The sequence below is a fragment of the Mustela erminea genome, chromosome 9, assembly GCF_009829155.1.
Source record: "Mustela erminea isolate mMusErm1 chromosome 9, mMusErm1.Pri, whole genome shotgun sequence".
Classification (NCBI taxonomy): domain Eukaryota; kingdom Metazoa; phylum Chordata; class Mammalia; order Carnivora; family Mustelidae; genus Mustela; species Mustela erminea.
The window spans coordinates 74,326,512-74,340,202 of NC_045622.1; the positions used below are offsets into that span (position 1 = coordinate 74,326,512).

At 40.5% G+C, this 13,691-nt stretch overlaps 1 protein-coding gene across 2 annotated transcripts in view; it reads left to right on the forward strand.

Annotated features, from left to right (window-relative positions):
- The window catches only part of NELL1 (neural EGFL like 1), an 833,013-nt gene that overhangs the window by 174,119 nt on the left and 645,203 nt on the right, over nt 1-13,691 (forward strand). For both annotated transcript variants that reach the window (XM_032359330.1, XM_032359331.1), the window contains exons 6-7: nt 9,904-9,976; nt 10,602-10,684. In XM_032359330.1, coding sequence (XP_032215221.1) covers nt 9,904-9,976; nt 10,602-10,684 — 156 coding nt within the window. The remainder of the gene's footprint in view (nt 1-9,903; nt 9,977-10,601; nt 10,685-13,691) is intronic.

Sequence of the window (13,691 nt, forward strand, 5' to 3'; positions counted from 1 at the left end):
CACATGGTTTTTCAGTGTTCCCTTTTTTTCCATGCTTCTAAGAATCCACAAATTTGTCCAGATGTTTTAGATCCAAACTGACTCACATTTGATGCTCTTTGTTTTGTAACTAGTTACTTCTGAGTGAAGCTGTGCTTTTCCTGGGGGGCCTTGGGTCTCTAATGAAGGGTAGCCCTGATTTCCAACCCCAGAAAGATAATCCAAATCACACTGGAAGATTTAAAAATTCAAGTTCCTGTGTCTACCTTGACTACTCATTGAGTGTGAACTGTGAAGCCCAATAATTTATATATTTTTACAGGACTTTCTTAGTGAATTTGATTGTTTAAAGTCTCAATTATGAGTGTGCTGACCTAGTGACATGTGTTGATGGTCTAGATTAGAGTTTTAACTTGGTCTCTAGACAGAGCCATGAAAAGTAATGTATGGTTGATAATTACTTTCTGTCTTAGTGACTTCTTAGATTAGTGGCTCTCCAACTTAACAGTGCATTTTAGTCTCTGGAAGGCCTTGTTAAGATAGGTAACTGGATGCCAGCAAAATGGCACAGTAGGCAGCTAGCTCCAAGCTTCTGTCCCTCCACAGAAAGAACAAAAAACAAGCAGGAATTGTCAGAACCAACTTTTGTCAAAATTTAGGACAATAGTCAAAGGTTTATAGCAATGAATTGAATTCTCAATCAAGAAAGCAACATAAAGTAATGGGAAAGCTTTTGGTCTTTGTTCGGTGGGTGTCTTGATAATATCAGCCCTAGTTCTCTGTGGATAAGGTAGAGCAAGCCTTATCTGCAAATTATTTGGTATGTCTATTCTGTCCGGACTACCTGAAGGATTGATACAAGACAGTCGTCTAACTCACAGCTCTCCTAGGTCAGAAAAATGGCAGGTGTTACCTGAAAATGTTGCAAACATAAAAAATACTTCCCAGTTACCTGGGGGCAGAAGAGCGACGTATCATAGACCCCTAAGCAAGGGTGAAATGCTGAAGGGAGAGATTCTTTGGGCAATTATGGCATTTAATAGCACCTGTGCTTAGAAAACCCAAATGCATGCCCAAAGCAAAATGCATGTTTGGAAAAGACCAGAGAAACGCCCCAAGCTTTGTCTTTGGGCTGATCCCTCCAGGAAGAGTGCAAGTGTGGCTAAGTATTGAAGGAGGGAAGATTCCACTTCCTCTTGCCTTCCCTCTTTCTGTCTCTCCCTCCCTTTCATTTCCCTCTTTCCATCTTCTGTCCATCTTTCTTTCCCTGCCTTCACCTTTGGACCCCGCTCCCAGCCTGCGCCGGCATTCGAGGGAATCTATCTGAAACCTAAACTCAAGGTCAGGGACAGATTTGAGTGACCAGATATGACAAGGAATACAGTCTCTGTGAAAATAATCTGGAAAGTCATTGAACAAATGCACCACTATAGCATTCAACAATAAAGAAAGACTAAAAAAGCCCCAGGAAACCCTGGGGAAGGGAGAGAATTCTATCTCTAGATCTCAAGTCACTACAGTATTCGAATAGCCAGTGTCCAAATAAAGTCACAAGGCAAATAAATAGCAAGGTATGGCTATTCACAGGAATAAAATCAGCAGACAGAAATCATCCCTGAGGAAGCCCAGACACTGAACTTACTAGATAAGAGTTCAAAACGGCTATACTAAATGTGCTCAAAGAACTAAAGGAAAATGCGGATGAAGAAACTAAGAAGTTAGGAACTTTAGGTATGAGTTAAATGAGCATATCCATGAAGGGACAGGAACTAACGCAAAGGAACCAAACAGATAGTCTGCAGCTGAGAAGTACAACTGAAATGAAAAATTCACTAGAAGAAAGCAGATTTGAACAGGCTGAGGAAAAAATCCTTGAACTTGAAGAACAGACTGTTGAAATTAACCAGTCTGAGCTGCTGAAAGAAAAATATGGATACAGGGAGGGAAATGCATTTGAAATCATTTTACCACGCACTTTCCCGCTACAGTGCCTCCATTTCCGTGATCACTTGGTGTGATCTCCAGGACGGGCCAGGCTGGCTTTATGTCCACTTGATCTGTGCTGTGCCACAGGGCGCTGGACTTAGAAGGCCCTGTGATCACCTTTATTCTCTGCTGTTGCTATCTTCAACTTTTCAATAATTTTTGAATAAGATACTTGGCAAATTATGTAGTTGGCCCTGAGTAGAATTTGCATGTGGTGTTTATCATTGAGGACCCTCTGCAGACTATATGATGTACCAGAATTAGAAATGAGTGTGTTGTTCAGCAATTACTTAGAATAGTACCAGGTATGTGGTTGGCAGACCGTATACTCTTAGATGGAACATATCAGCGACACATATGTCATTTTATTAGTGGAATGGTAAAGCTCTCTCACAAAGGTATTGCAAATTATATAAGAGTATATATTAAAAGCTCTTGATGCCTAGTGGTTTGCGACATGTGTCTTGTCCCTTTCTTGGTTATGTAATGTATTATTGAACGCTCCCCGTATGCTTAACACTTTGTTGTAGAAGTGATTGGCACTTTTCCTGCCTTTGATGGACTTCTGTTTCAGTTGGTGGTGTGTGATGAAAAGCGGAGAGAGCGATTAGTCCTATTACTCAGTTCATCTTGCTGATCATGTGATTCTTGTAGGTGTCAGGCACCTTGTCCTTAAGAGCCCAGGTACCCAGTAGAGGCAGAAAACACAGGAGTGTTCATAGACCTGGACAATCATTTCGCTGCAGAGGTGGGTTGTAGGTGGTAGAAAAGTACTGACAATTATTGACTGATTCCTGTGTTCTAGATCTTGTGTGGCCCTACCTATATTATCTCAGTTAATAAAGTTTCACCCGCAGCGCATACTAATGAGGTAGCTATTATCTCTGTTGTGTAAATGAGGCACTGGGACGTGGTGGTTGAGCAACTTGTCTGTCTCACATAGTTTGTAAGTGATAGAAATGGGATTTAAACTTAGCCCTTTTAAATTTTTTTTTTCAGAGTCTGTGCTTATTCATTTGAACATTCCACGTACTTTTTTTTTTTTTTAAGATTTTATTTATTCATTTGACAGAGAAAGAGAGAGATCACAAGCAGGCAGGCAGGCAGAGAAAGAGAGAAGCAGGCTTCCTGCTGAGCAGAGAGCCCAATGCGGGGCTCTATCCCAGGACCCTGAGATCATGACCTGAGCCCAAGGCAGAGGCTTAACCCACTGAGCCACCCAGGTGCCCCTCCACACATGTCTTTTAGGGGCTTACTTTTCATGTACTAGTCACTGTAGATGGTGGACACGTGTGACTTCACAGTGTCCTACAGAGGAGACATATCTTTTCCTGGAGACATGTCTTTTCCTGGAGCTCCCCCCAAAGGAACAGGTGGCACCAGGGAGAAGCCCCAGAAGGGGGTTGGCAGGTGCACACCGCTTCTGTGGGGGAACAACGTGATTTGCCTTGTTGCCCAATAAGAGGAGCCTCAAGAAATGGCTTTTTGGAAGAAACCTTCCAAAACTCCTCTCCCTCTTAGAATTTTGTATGTCATCTGGCGGGTTTCTGGCCATCCTTTGGTGACATGGTGCAGGTAGGGGAAATACGACATTGTCCATTTTTGGAAATTATCTGGATCCACCCAGTGCTATTAAACTCAGCCTGTAAAACAGGCAAGCACCTCTTGAGTGAAATTTGGCTGATCTTCAGGCTCTTGGTATTTATCTTGTAGAAGCTGCCTCCTGGATCTAAGAACCACACCTGCTTTCTCCCTCCAGGACTAAATATGCTTATGGTGTGTTTTCAGGTTAAAATAGCAACATTCTCTATTTTAAATATTAATATGTTACTTCATAGGCAAAGTAAAAGCAAAAGCTGGCTCACTTGTCAAACCTAATTTCTGGGCCCTGATGGATCTTTCTGGCTGGAGCAATAAAAGCGCTCCTGGTTAAAGAGTGAGGGAGGGAATTAAGCTTGGTGTCTGGCGTGTGAGCCCCTAACAGACCCAGCACAGAAAGTGGGGACCTCTTCCCCTCTAGTTCACAGCTGTCTGAGAAAATAGCTGCCCAGTAGTGACAGGCTTATCTGAATGTTCTGATTGTCATAGATTTTCATTATTGAGATGTTGACTACCACTGGGTTTCCCTTTGGGAGATTCCAAGCAGGTTACGTTGTGATTTTTCAGAGGATAAAGAAAGAAAAAGTTGAGGTGAATCACAGTGAGTTAACTTGAGTGGTTTGTTTTCTTACATAACTTCCATTCCAAAGCCATTCACTGAGGCCAAGACAGGTTCTTTGTGTCTGTCTCTGTCTCTCTCTGTCCAGTGAATTTGGTCTGAAATCATTCCCTTACCTGGACATCACTGTCTCCTTAACAGCTGAGCTGTCACTGGGAAGTGAAATTGATTACAATTTTTTTTTTTTTAATGCCACAGCTGTTGTTTTTACCTCAGCTGGTTCCCATAATTCCCCAGATGGTAAACATATGTTTATAGGCACAAAGAGAAAGAAGCTGTATGGAATTCCTAATTCCATCACCAATTCTTATTTTTCCTTTCATGCAAAAGTCACATTCGCAGAGCTGGGGAATCTTATACATTGGGAGATTAATATTTCTGTGCATTAAGATTTTGGAAACAGCAGGACAGCTAATGATATGCTAATGAGCTGACAGTTTTTATGGATCGTAATGGAAGTTGACAAGTGTCTTCCTTGGCTTTTATGCAAGCTGGAATATTTTATTAACTGTCTTCAGGGCAGAAATACATAATTGGTTGCATTTTTGAAAATCCTCCTTGTGAGTTTCTCAAGTCTTACTTTTTGTTAGCCTGTTGCCAAAGCTTGGGTCCTTGCCAGCTCATAAACAGAACACATCTTCATCCGGTATTTACATGCCCAGCAGGAACTCTCCCCACCCCCTTTCTGTTTCAAAGCAATTTGTTTCAGCGTTTTAGCATACAAAAAGAGAGAACCATTTTCTTCAATGTAAACAGAGATCTGCAGGGAAATAAGAGCTTTAAAAAAGAATTAGCATTTGTTTGGTGGCAAAGCCGCTTTTATTTGTATCAGAAAGCTCTGAATGTTAGAAGGCTTTGCCCAGTCTTAGTTATTCCATACATAAAAGGGTACTAATGGTATATTTTTTCTAATCTTTATTGCATCTTTGTGTATTTCTTACCACGGAATGAGAAATGTTCTTGGAACATGGAAATAATAGGCATTAGCTCCCCAAACAAATACTCATGATGTGTAACCTACCTGGTGCAAATTTATGTCCCAGTGCCTGGTGAGCTGAGTGCAGGAGGTAGAGGCTGGCAACTGGTGGATTCAACAAAGCAAAAAAACCTATCCATTTTTTTCCCACCTTCCACCTATAAACATAAACTGTACTAAAAGTTTATTAATTTGGGCTTTGCTCTTTAGGAATTTATTCAGATTCTCAGCTTGGCTGAGATTTAGCTTTGCAGGAACGTTGAGAAAATGGATTGTTTAGCAAATTAATAGTGTAAATAAGATTGCAGGGGAGAATATTAAGCTACCTAAAAGGGTCTCTTGTTTGATAGCATTAAAAAACTCTTTGAGCAAACTGTTAGCATCTAATGCAGATAATTTATGTTTGGTTGATTAAGTATCAGATTATCTGTTAAAGCAATTAAGATTGAACCTTATTTCGCAACAGGACCTTGTTCTAGCAACTGTCTTGTTAGCTCCTATGAGACTTTCTCAAATTATCTATTTTTCACTTACACCGTGTTGGAGTAGCTTAGCCCTGGGTTTGGAGTTAGTAGACCTGTAATTAATGGCCCAAGATTAAAGTGCCCTTTAGGAAAACTACTCAAGTTGCCAAAGCCTTAGGTTTTTCGTAGGTCAAATGACTGGTGATCTGGTCCTGGATCAGTAGCTGGCATTGTGTTTCTCAAGATCACCTTGGAAGCTTTTTCAAAATACATCTGATGTCCCCAAGCTCCTCTAAAATTCTAATATGTATTCCTGGTTTAAAAATTGATATCCTACATGATCTTTATAGACTCTACCAGCTCTGAAAATGATATTGCTCAATATTCTGTAATTAATACTTTTTAGGAATTTGATGCTTTTCAAGTATTTATTGTGCCTGCTATGAGAAATATACCTTAGTAGAAGCTGGAGGGGACCATGAGATGGAAATCTGACTTTGCCTTCATGGTGTCTCTAATCTGGTAATTCTGTCCGTTGCAACTCAGATCCAAATCACTGAGATTTTATTCATGTATTAGCATTTGGATGATGCTTTTGTCACCACTGGGAACTTTTAATGAATAAAGCCTCCTGCTTCCCCCCTCCTCCAAAAGAAAACCCACAAATGATTGACAACAGAGCAGGGTTTTTTTGTTTTTTGTTTTTTGTTTTTTTTTTTAAGTGGAACTCTGACTTTTCATCAGAATCTTCCAGGATAGCTTTTCACAAAGAAGTGTCCTGGGCCCCCTCGACCCTCCTGAAACAGAATTTGAAGCATGACCCAGGAATCAGAATGTTAAACTTGAGGATTTTACTTAAACTCGGTGTGCAAGGTGATTCCTAAGAAACTCAAAGTTTGGGAAGCACTGTCCTGATTGATGGTGTGAAATGCAGCATGGGTCTAAAAAAATGAGATCAGGTGAGGCCAGGTAATAAGGGCCTGCCAGAGTTGCATTTTTCAGGTAAGTGTAGATACAGTGACAGTTAAATGAGAACAAACAGAACCCCGTGTCATTCTTCTAATTTTGTCTTTGGGAGAAGTTGCAGGGATAGAAGGAACATTATCATCAGTAGATATTGCCAGGTGACTTTGCTGTGAGATGTAAGAGTGAGCTTCGGTATAGGTTTATATTTTATAAAGCGCTTTTCTTTTCTGAAGAAAACTACATGCTTAGCAAATGCTGCTTTTGACAAAGATCCAGGTACAGAACAGTTTATATGGCAATTCAATGCAAAACCTTCTGGTTCCTATTCTGGGGAAGGTGTTAGGATATAGACACATGCATGTGTGTGCATATATACTTGTATATACACATATGCACGCACACATGCTCAGACTTCTTCGGGTTACAGCTAATATTTGTACAGTGTGTGGCTGTCCTTCTTTTAGTCTAGCGTGGAATTAAATCCGTTCAAATAAATGACATTTCCATCTTGATTTATTTGGCAAGAACAAGTATTCATGCCAGTATGTGGGCTGACCTCCGTGACCTTTCCTCAGAGCAAATACCAAGTACTTTGAGTTTTGGTGTTAATGGGCATTGAAAAGCTGTCAGCTCTTATTTCTGTTTGTGTTCAAGTCAAGGTCATTAACCTTCACCTGAGGATCTGTAGAACACCCCCCAGTGTGGGTCAGATTAAAAGTGGGAAGGCAGAAGGGATGATGGGGGCAGGTGGAAGGAAAGTGTGGGGGCGGCAATTTGTAATTTACAATGTAACCAAAATCAGTAGTCACCTTTAAAAATAGGAAAAGGAAAACCAATATGTACTAAATTACCTTGCTACTGAGTGAACAGAAGGGATATCCTTTTCAAATGGATTTCCATTCATTTTTAGAAAGGAAATTAATACTGTGACAAGTATACTCTGGGTTTGAGTGCCATTTCCATGGCTGATTAAAAATAAGAATGGGCTTGGGGCTCCAGGGTGGCTCAGTGGGTTAAAGCCTCTGCCTTTGGCTCAGGTCATGACCTCAGGGTCCTGGGATCAAGCCCAGCATCAGGCTCTTTCCTCAGCAGGAAGCCTGCTTCCCTTCTTCTCTCTCTGCCTGCCTCTCTGCCTGCTTGTGATCTCTCTCTGTCAAATGAATAAATAAAATCTTAAAAAAAAAAAAAAAATAAGAATGGGCCTGGTTTTTCCTGGTACATGTGCTTTCTCTGCTTCCACATCTCCTAGGGTGATCAGCTGTCCCCGTGTGCCTATGAGTCTGTTTTAGCACTGGCAGTCCTAGGTCCTGGGAAACCCTAAATCCTGAGCAGACCTGGGATAGCTGGTTACTCTGAATTCACCTGTATTCAACCTATTCAAATCAGACAGATGTTTTCTGATGTGTCTCTCCATTCTGTATCATCATCTTTGATGGAAGCATATAGCTTTGTCTATTTTTTTGTTTAACTTGAAAGGTAGTGAGAGCCCAGAGATCTAAATTGTGACAATCTTGTTTTGAATGACCCAGAACTTGAGTGGTAGAAGGATCTTTAGCGTTTGCATCCAGATTTTTTTCCAGAGGAAGCAACTGAAACTCAGAACAGGTGTTTGACTGAATGCTTCAAGTTCACTCACTGAGCTTGAGATGGATCCAGAACTTGAGCCCGGGTCTCCTGACTTCCAATCCCATGCTTTTCTCCTATTTCTCAAATGTGCTTGAAAGGTGCCCTGGGCACTCAAAGGCATGATCTTGCTTTGAGAAACTGAGCAGCTTTGTGTCAGGAAGAAGCTGATTGACTTAACTGATTGCTCTCTGGGATTTTCCACAAAAGACTCTGAATTCCTATTGAGAAGCAGTGGTAGGGGTTTCCTCCCCATTGAGGAGGTTGTCTCCTCTTAAAATCACAAATACTGCATCATCCTCAAAGAGGAAGAGGTTAAAAAATATATTCAATTCCGAGAAAGAGTCCTATGATCCTGTTATTTCTATAAATGTTTCCAATTCATATTTCGGTCTGAAATAAATAAGCAGAAAACAGCATTTGTTGATTACCTTCTGTTTAGAAGACGAGCACATAATGTTATCCCCTGTGGAAGACTTGCAGCACGATCTTAGGCCTATATTTTATTTACAGATTAAGCTTAATATTCTGAATTGGCTTCTGCATCTTCCGTCTGTTCTGTGATATATCTTCTCTCAAATCAAGAAGAAAAAAAAACCCCTAAAACCAAAATCTTGATACTCAACTTAAAAAAAAAAAAATCCAAAATCCAAGTCAATGTTGTCATTGCAAGATGGCGATCCCATTGACTTTTTTTTTTTTTTTTAAGATTTTATTTATTTATTTGACAGAGAGAAGTAGGCAGAGAGGCAGGCAGGGGGTGGGGGAAGCAGAGTCCCTGCTGAGCAGGGAGCCAGATGCAGGGCTCTGTCCCAGGACCCTGAGATCATGACCTGAGCCAAAGGCAGAAGCTCTACCCAATGAGCCACCCAGGTGCCCCTCATTTACTTTCTTAAATCAGGTTGTTCTTCCAGACTAAGTTACGGAATGAAAAGACCCCCTTTTACTCACAATGTGATGCTGAGCAAGTTTTAAGACTCCCTAACAAACACTCATGTTATTCAGTTAACAGAGAGTGAAGATTGTATGTAATTCTTTCCATGTCTCCTTTTATTTCCTCAATTAAATAAATCAAAAAGATTTAGTCTAATATATTTGTAGTGTCTTTTCTCCCTTGCTTAAAAAAATCACCCAAGGTGGCAAGATTTAATGTTCCAGGATGACTTAGGCATTGAGGAAATTTTAGTTTCATCAGTGTCTTTTTGGTTCAGTAGTTGAAGACCATTTACTGGTAGATCCTTCCTGTTACAATGTCATTCACACCCACCAGTGGTAACTAATGATAGTTTTCTTTTTTCCTTTTTTTAGATTTTTAAAATTTATTTGACAGAGATCACAAGTAGGCAGAGAGGCAGAAGAGAGAGGGGAGGGAAGCAGGCTCCCTGCTGAGCAGAGAGCCTGATGTGGGGCTTGATCCCAGGACCCTGAGATCATGACCCGAGCTGAAGGCAGACACTTTAACCTACTGAGCTACCCAGGCACCCCTAATGATAGTTTTCTTAACACAAATGTACTTTTTAAGATTTCCAGAGGAGGGTGGTTTGGAGTAGCTCACTGGGGACTCAGGGTTTTGAGTGAGGATGCCAGTGTTGTAAAAAACATTGTGCCCTGTAGATAGCATGTGACTATCCAGGAGCCACTGGAACTGGTAACCATAATCTTGATCACCACCTCTCTCTTCTGTTATCAAGGGAATCATCCAAGATGGGAAAATCATCTTTATGCCAAATGGATACATAACTCAATGTCCGAACCTGAATCGCAGTAAGTAGCCACTTGAAACATATATAAATTTCCAATATTATGTAACTTACTGGTAATAAGCATGTCTCCTGAAGCATACAAAAACCGTGGACTTCTGAGGTAGTGGAGACAGGGAGATAATTTATCATCTATATCATATACTTCTGTGTCTTCCAAGTTTTAAAAAGTTGATGTGTTAAAGATTTACCATCAGAAGGTGAGAAAACGACTACATTAGCAGTTGGGTTCTATGGATTGATGCAGGAAGAGAGGTTTAATATGACAGTATAAATAGTAAACATCTGTTTAAATTGCTTGGCTTAGAGGTGAGTTTAATTTCTCCTCTTCTATGTAATGATTCACAGTTTTCCAGTCACCTCTCAATAAAAATGAGGGCTTAATTTTAATTTAAAAATGTCCTATTGCCTTTTCAGTTAATGGTCCTTTTTTCCTGTTCCTCTCTTTCTCCCTGTTAATAAAAGGAGAAGACCAAGACCTGAAATCCTGGGTGATTTCCCTCCAATTGCAAATTAATACTTAACCAGAAAAGCAAAACCCCTTCAACATAGCCAAGCAACTATTGTTGTAAAAATTTCCTTATTGTATTAGCACTGTATCAACATTTCTTATTATTTTCTCTATTGAGCTTGTCCAACTTGCAGTGATTTCTTAAGCCTGGTGCAAGGAATAATGGATTTGCAAGAGCTCTTGGCCAAGATGACTGCTAAAGTAGGTATCTAAATTTCACTCGTGATGTTTCATTTCTTTCTTAGTCCTATCTGGAATTTCAAGCCATATGCTATAATGGAAACATTTTTAGCCTTGGCATCTGCAATATGTTACTATAAAAATGGTTTATGCTTACTTGAAATAGGACTACCTATAGAAAACATGACCATTTACCTCTTTGATACTATTTGGCTGTATCAAAATGTTTACTTGAATAATGTTTGGAGGAAAGAGGCTGTATGTATCACTGTGGATTCCCTGGGAGAGGAAAAGGAATTTGCCCACTGGCCATTCAACTAGTAACACTGTGAGATGATAGATGGTCAGAGGCACTGCTGCTTATAAGCTAATGTGTTTTGAATGTAAGAATAATTGCCAATAATCAGAAGGGGCAAAATATTCATTGTGAGGAACCGGTTACTGTCACGAGAAGGCATTTTATCACATTTCTAAGATGTGATTTATTTCAGGACTGGTCTTGAGTTAAATAGTGGAGGAGGCAAACTTTGCCTGTTATCACATTCAGTTTTATAGTTGTACATCTTTTCCTTCTCTCCATCATCCAGTTAACAAGCATTTTTTGAGGATCTGCTATTGGCCACTGTGTCAGATACAAAGGAGGCGGTAATGAACAAGGCGCTATGGCTACTCCAGAAGATACCGAGGGTGGAACCAAAATGTAGACAGTTAGAGGGTTTGGTATGTGAGGTTTAGATTTATAACAAAAAGCCCTGAGCCTTGTGTTGAAAGGCACTGGATAAATGGAAAATATGTCTGATGCTATTGTTACGATACCAATCAGTCGTGCACGGGAGTCCCAGCCTAGGGCGAAGAAGGAATTAGCTTGGGCCAAAGAGACATTATAATCTGTGAAAGGAAAAATTTTAATAACAGAGAAAATGATACATTAATCCTATGCCACCTGCAGCTATGACTGCTCCCAGCCATGAGCCAAGCAACATGAAGGGGGGAAAAATTTAGTAGGTTGTTAAGTGTTTGGGAGGCAGGGCTATGCTTTGGACCCATCCGTTGTGCTGCCGAAGATAAGGTTTCGCTTTCAAACCAGTTTTGGGCCAGGTTGTCTTTTGTCTGGAAAGGAGAGACAGAACACTTATGTTGGAGACCCCGAGACTAGAGAGCTGAAGCATTAGCCTTTTGGTTCAGAGTACAGCCTGAAATGCAGCCAATTATTTGCCTTCCCGACTTCTGGCATATAGAGGCTTGTGTTTTTAATTCGTCGGGAGCAGCTTGATCTCAATAGTGTTGATTATATTATAGCTTGCTACCAGATGTTTGGAACGAGAAACATGCCACTCAGTCTAAGGTGATTGTGGTTCCCGTCTTTAAGGATGCTCCTTTCTTTCTCGTTCTTTCCTTCTGCAGAGAATGTCATTTTTCTCTTTCTAGCCATACATTATCTAGGAGCCACATTGAGCTCTGTCCTCCAAATGTTATTATGTAAAATGGGCATTTGTGAAGCAGTAGATATCTAATTGTGGGCAATTGCAAGCAGAAAATGGTTTCATCCACCTTCTAAACCCCGCCTCTGGCTCTTTGGAAGATTTATAAGTCTGTTTCTTCCAAACTGTGAATAGAATTATAATCAGAAAACCAAGGACTTCATTTTCAGTGGAAGATTTTGGAATCTACAGTAATCTAGAAGAGGACCATTGGTAAACTTGTTAAGAAGGATTAGCTAGTTAATTTTAGGCTCTGTAGGCCAAGAGGCAAAATAGAAAATATTATGTATAAATTTATTTAAATATAATCATTTGAGATATGAGCACTAAAAAATGTAAAAATCATTCTTAGCTCATAGGTCAGAGGAAAGTGAGTGGTGGGCCAGATTTGGTACACAGGCCGAAATTTGTCAACTCCTAATTTAGAAAATGCTGGAAAGTCAGTCATAGGAGGTAATATTTACAGAGTATTTGCTGTGTGTTAGTTACAATGCTTAAATGTTTTGTATTCCCTATCACTTTAATCCTCACAACAGCCCTGTGAGTTGGGGCTGATTTATTAGCTTGCTTCCCAGATGAGAAGACTCAGTTTCAGGAATGTTATGTTAACTCTTCCCAAGACCATGGATGGCAGAGCTGGGACGTAGGCTCAGATCCTGAAAGCTGCATCATGACCAAGAAAGTCTGTAGTTGGAGAAGGGAGGATTAGAAAGAGGAACAAAAGACATAAAGAAGGAAAGACTGATGGAGAGAGGCAGGTTGGCCGCTACCAGCTTGGGGATGGAAAGACCTGTGAGAACAGTGGGCCAAATGGAAGAGAGGAATGTGTGTTCTGATGGAACCTGCTGGGAGTGAAACCTAAGCATGAAACCTGTAGTAGCTTTTGGAGGGGAAGGTCAGGGCAAGAACAAGGCTCCTAAACTCACCCTTTTGTTTATAATCTGTTGTTTTCCTAGGAAATCTGTTTGGATGTTGAGTCCTAGGTTCCCATGCTGTGTGTTTCTGGCCCCTTATATTCCATGATCTCCTTAAAGGTTTTCAGATCATCAAGGCTTCCCAGAATCACACTGCAAACCTAGGATAAACCAGGTGAATTCTTAGCCAAGAATTCTTCAATAATTCTCAAGGAATATTGTTCCCTCTTGTCTGTGCCAGTCTGAACAGGAAGGCCTTCTTTCTGTGCTTCATGTAAACCTTGTTTCCTTTACGTGTACTCTTACACTGAGGATTACAGGTCTTTGAGGCCACATCTTTATGTGGGAGTTTCCTTTAAGAGCTCCCAATATGGGCAGACCCTGCTCTCTAACACCTCTCCCCTTTACCTTGTGTAGCCATCAAGGTGGGACCTTGGAGGCTCATTGACCTTCTCCCAGTTGGTGTTTCTCCATATGTAAAAGGGTGACAATTAATTTTGGTTTTATGAAGATCCCATGAGACCAGACAAGTGAGATTTAAAGGTCTGGTTTGGTGGATCGGTATACAGTAGGCACTCTCTAAGCTGTAGTTGTTCATTTTGTTGTTAAACCTAGAAGAAAATGGACAGCCAC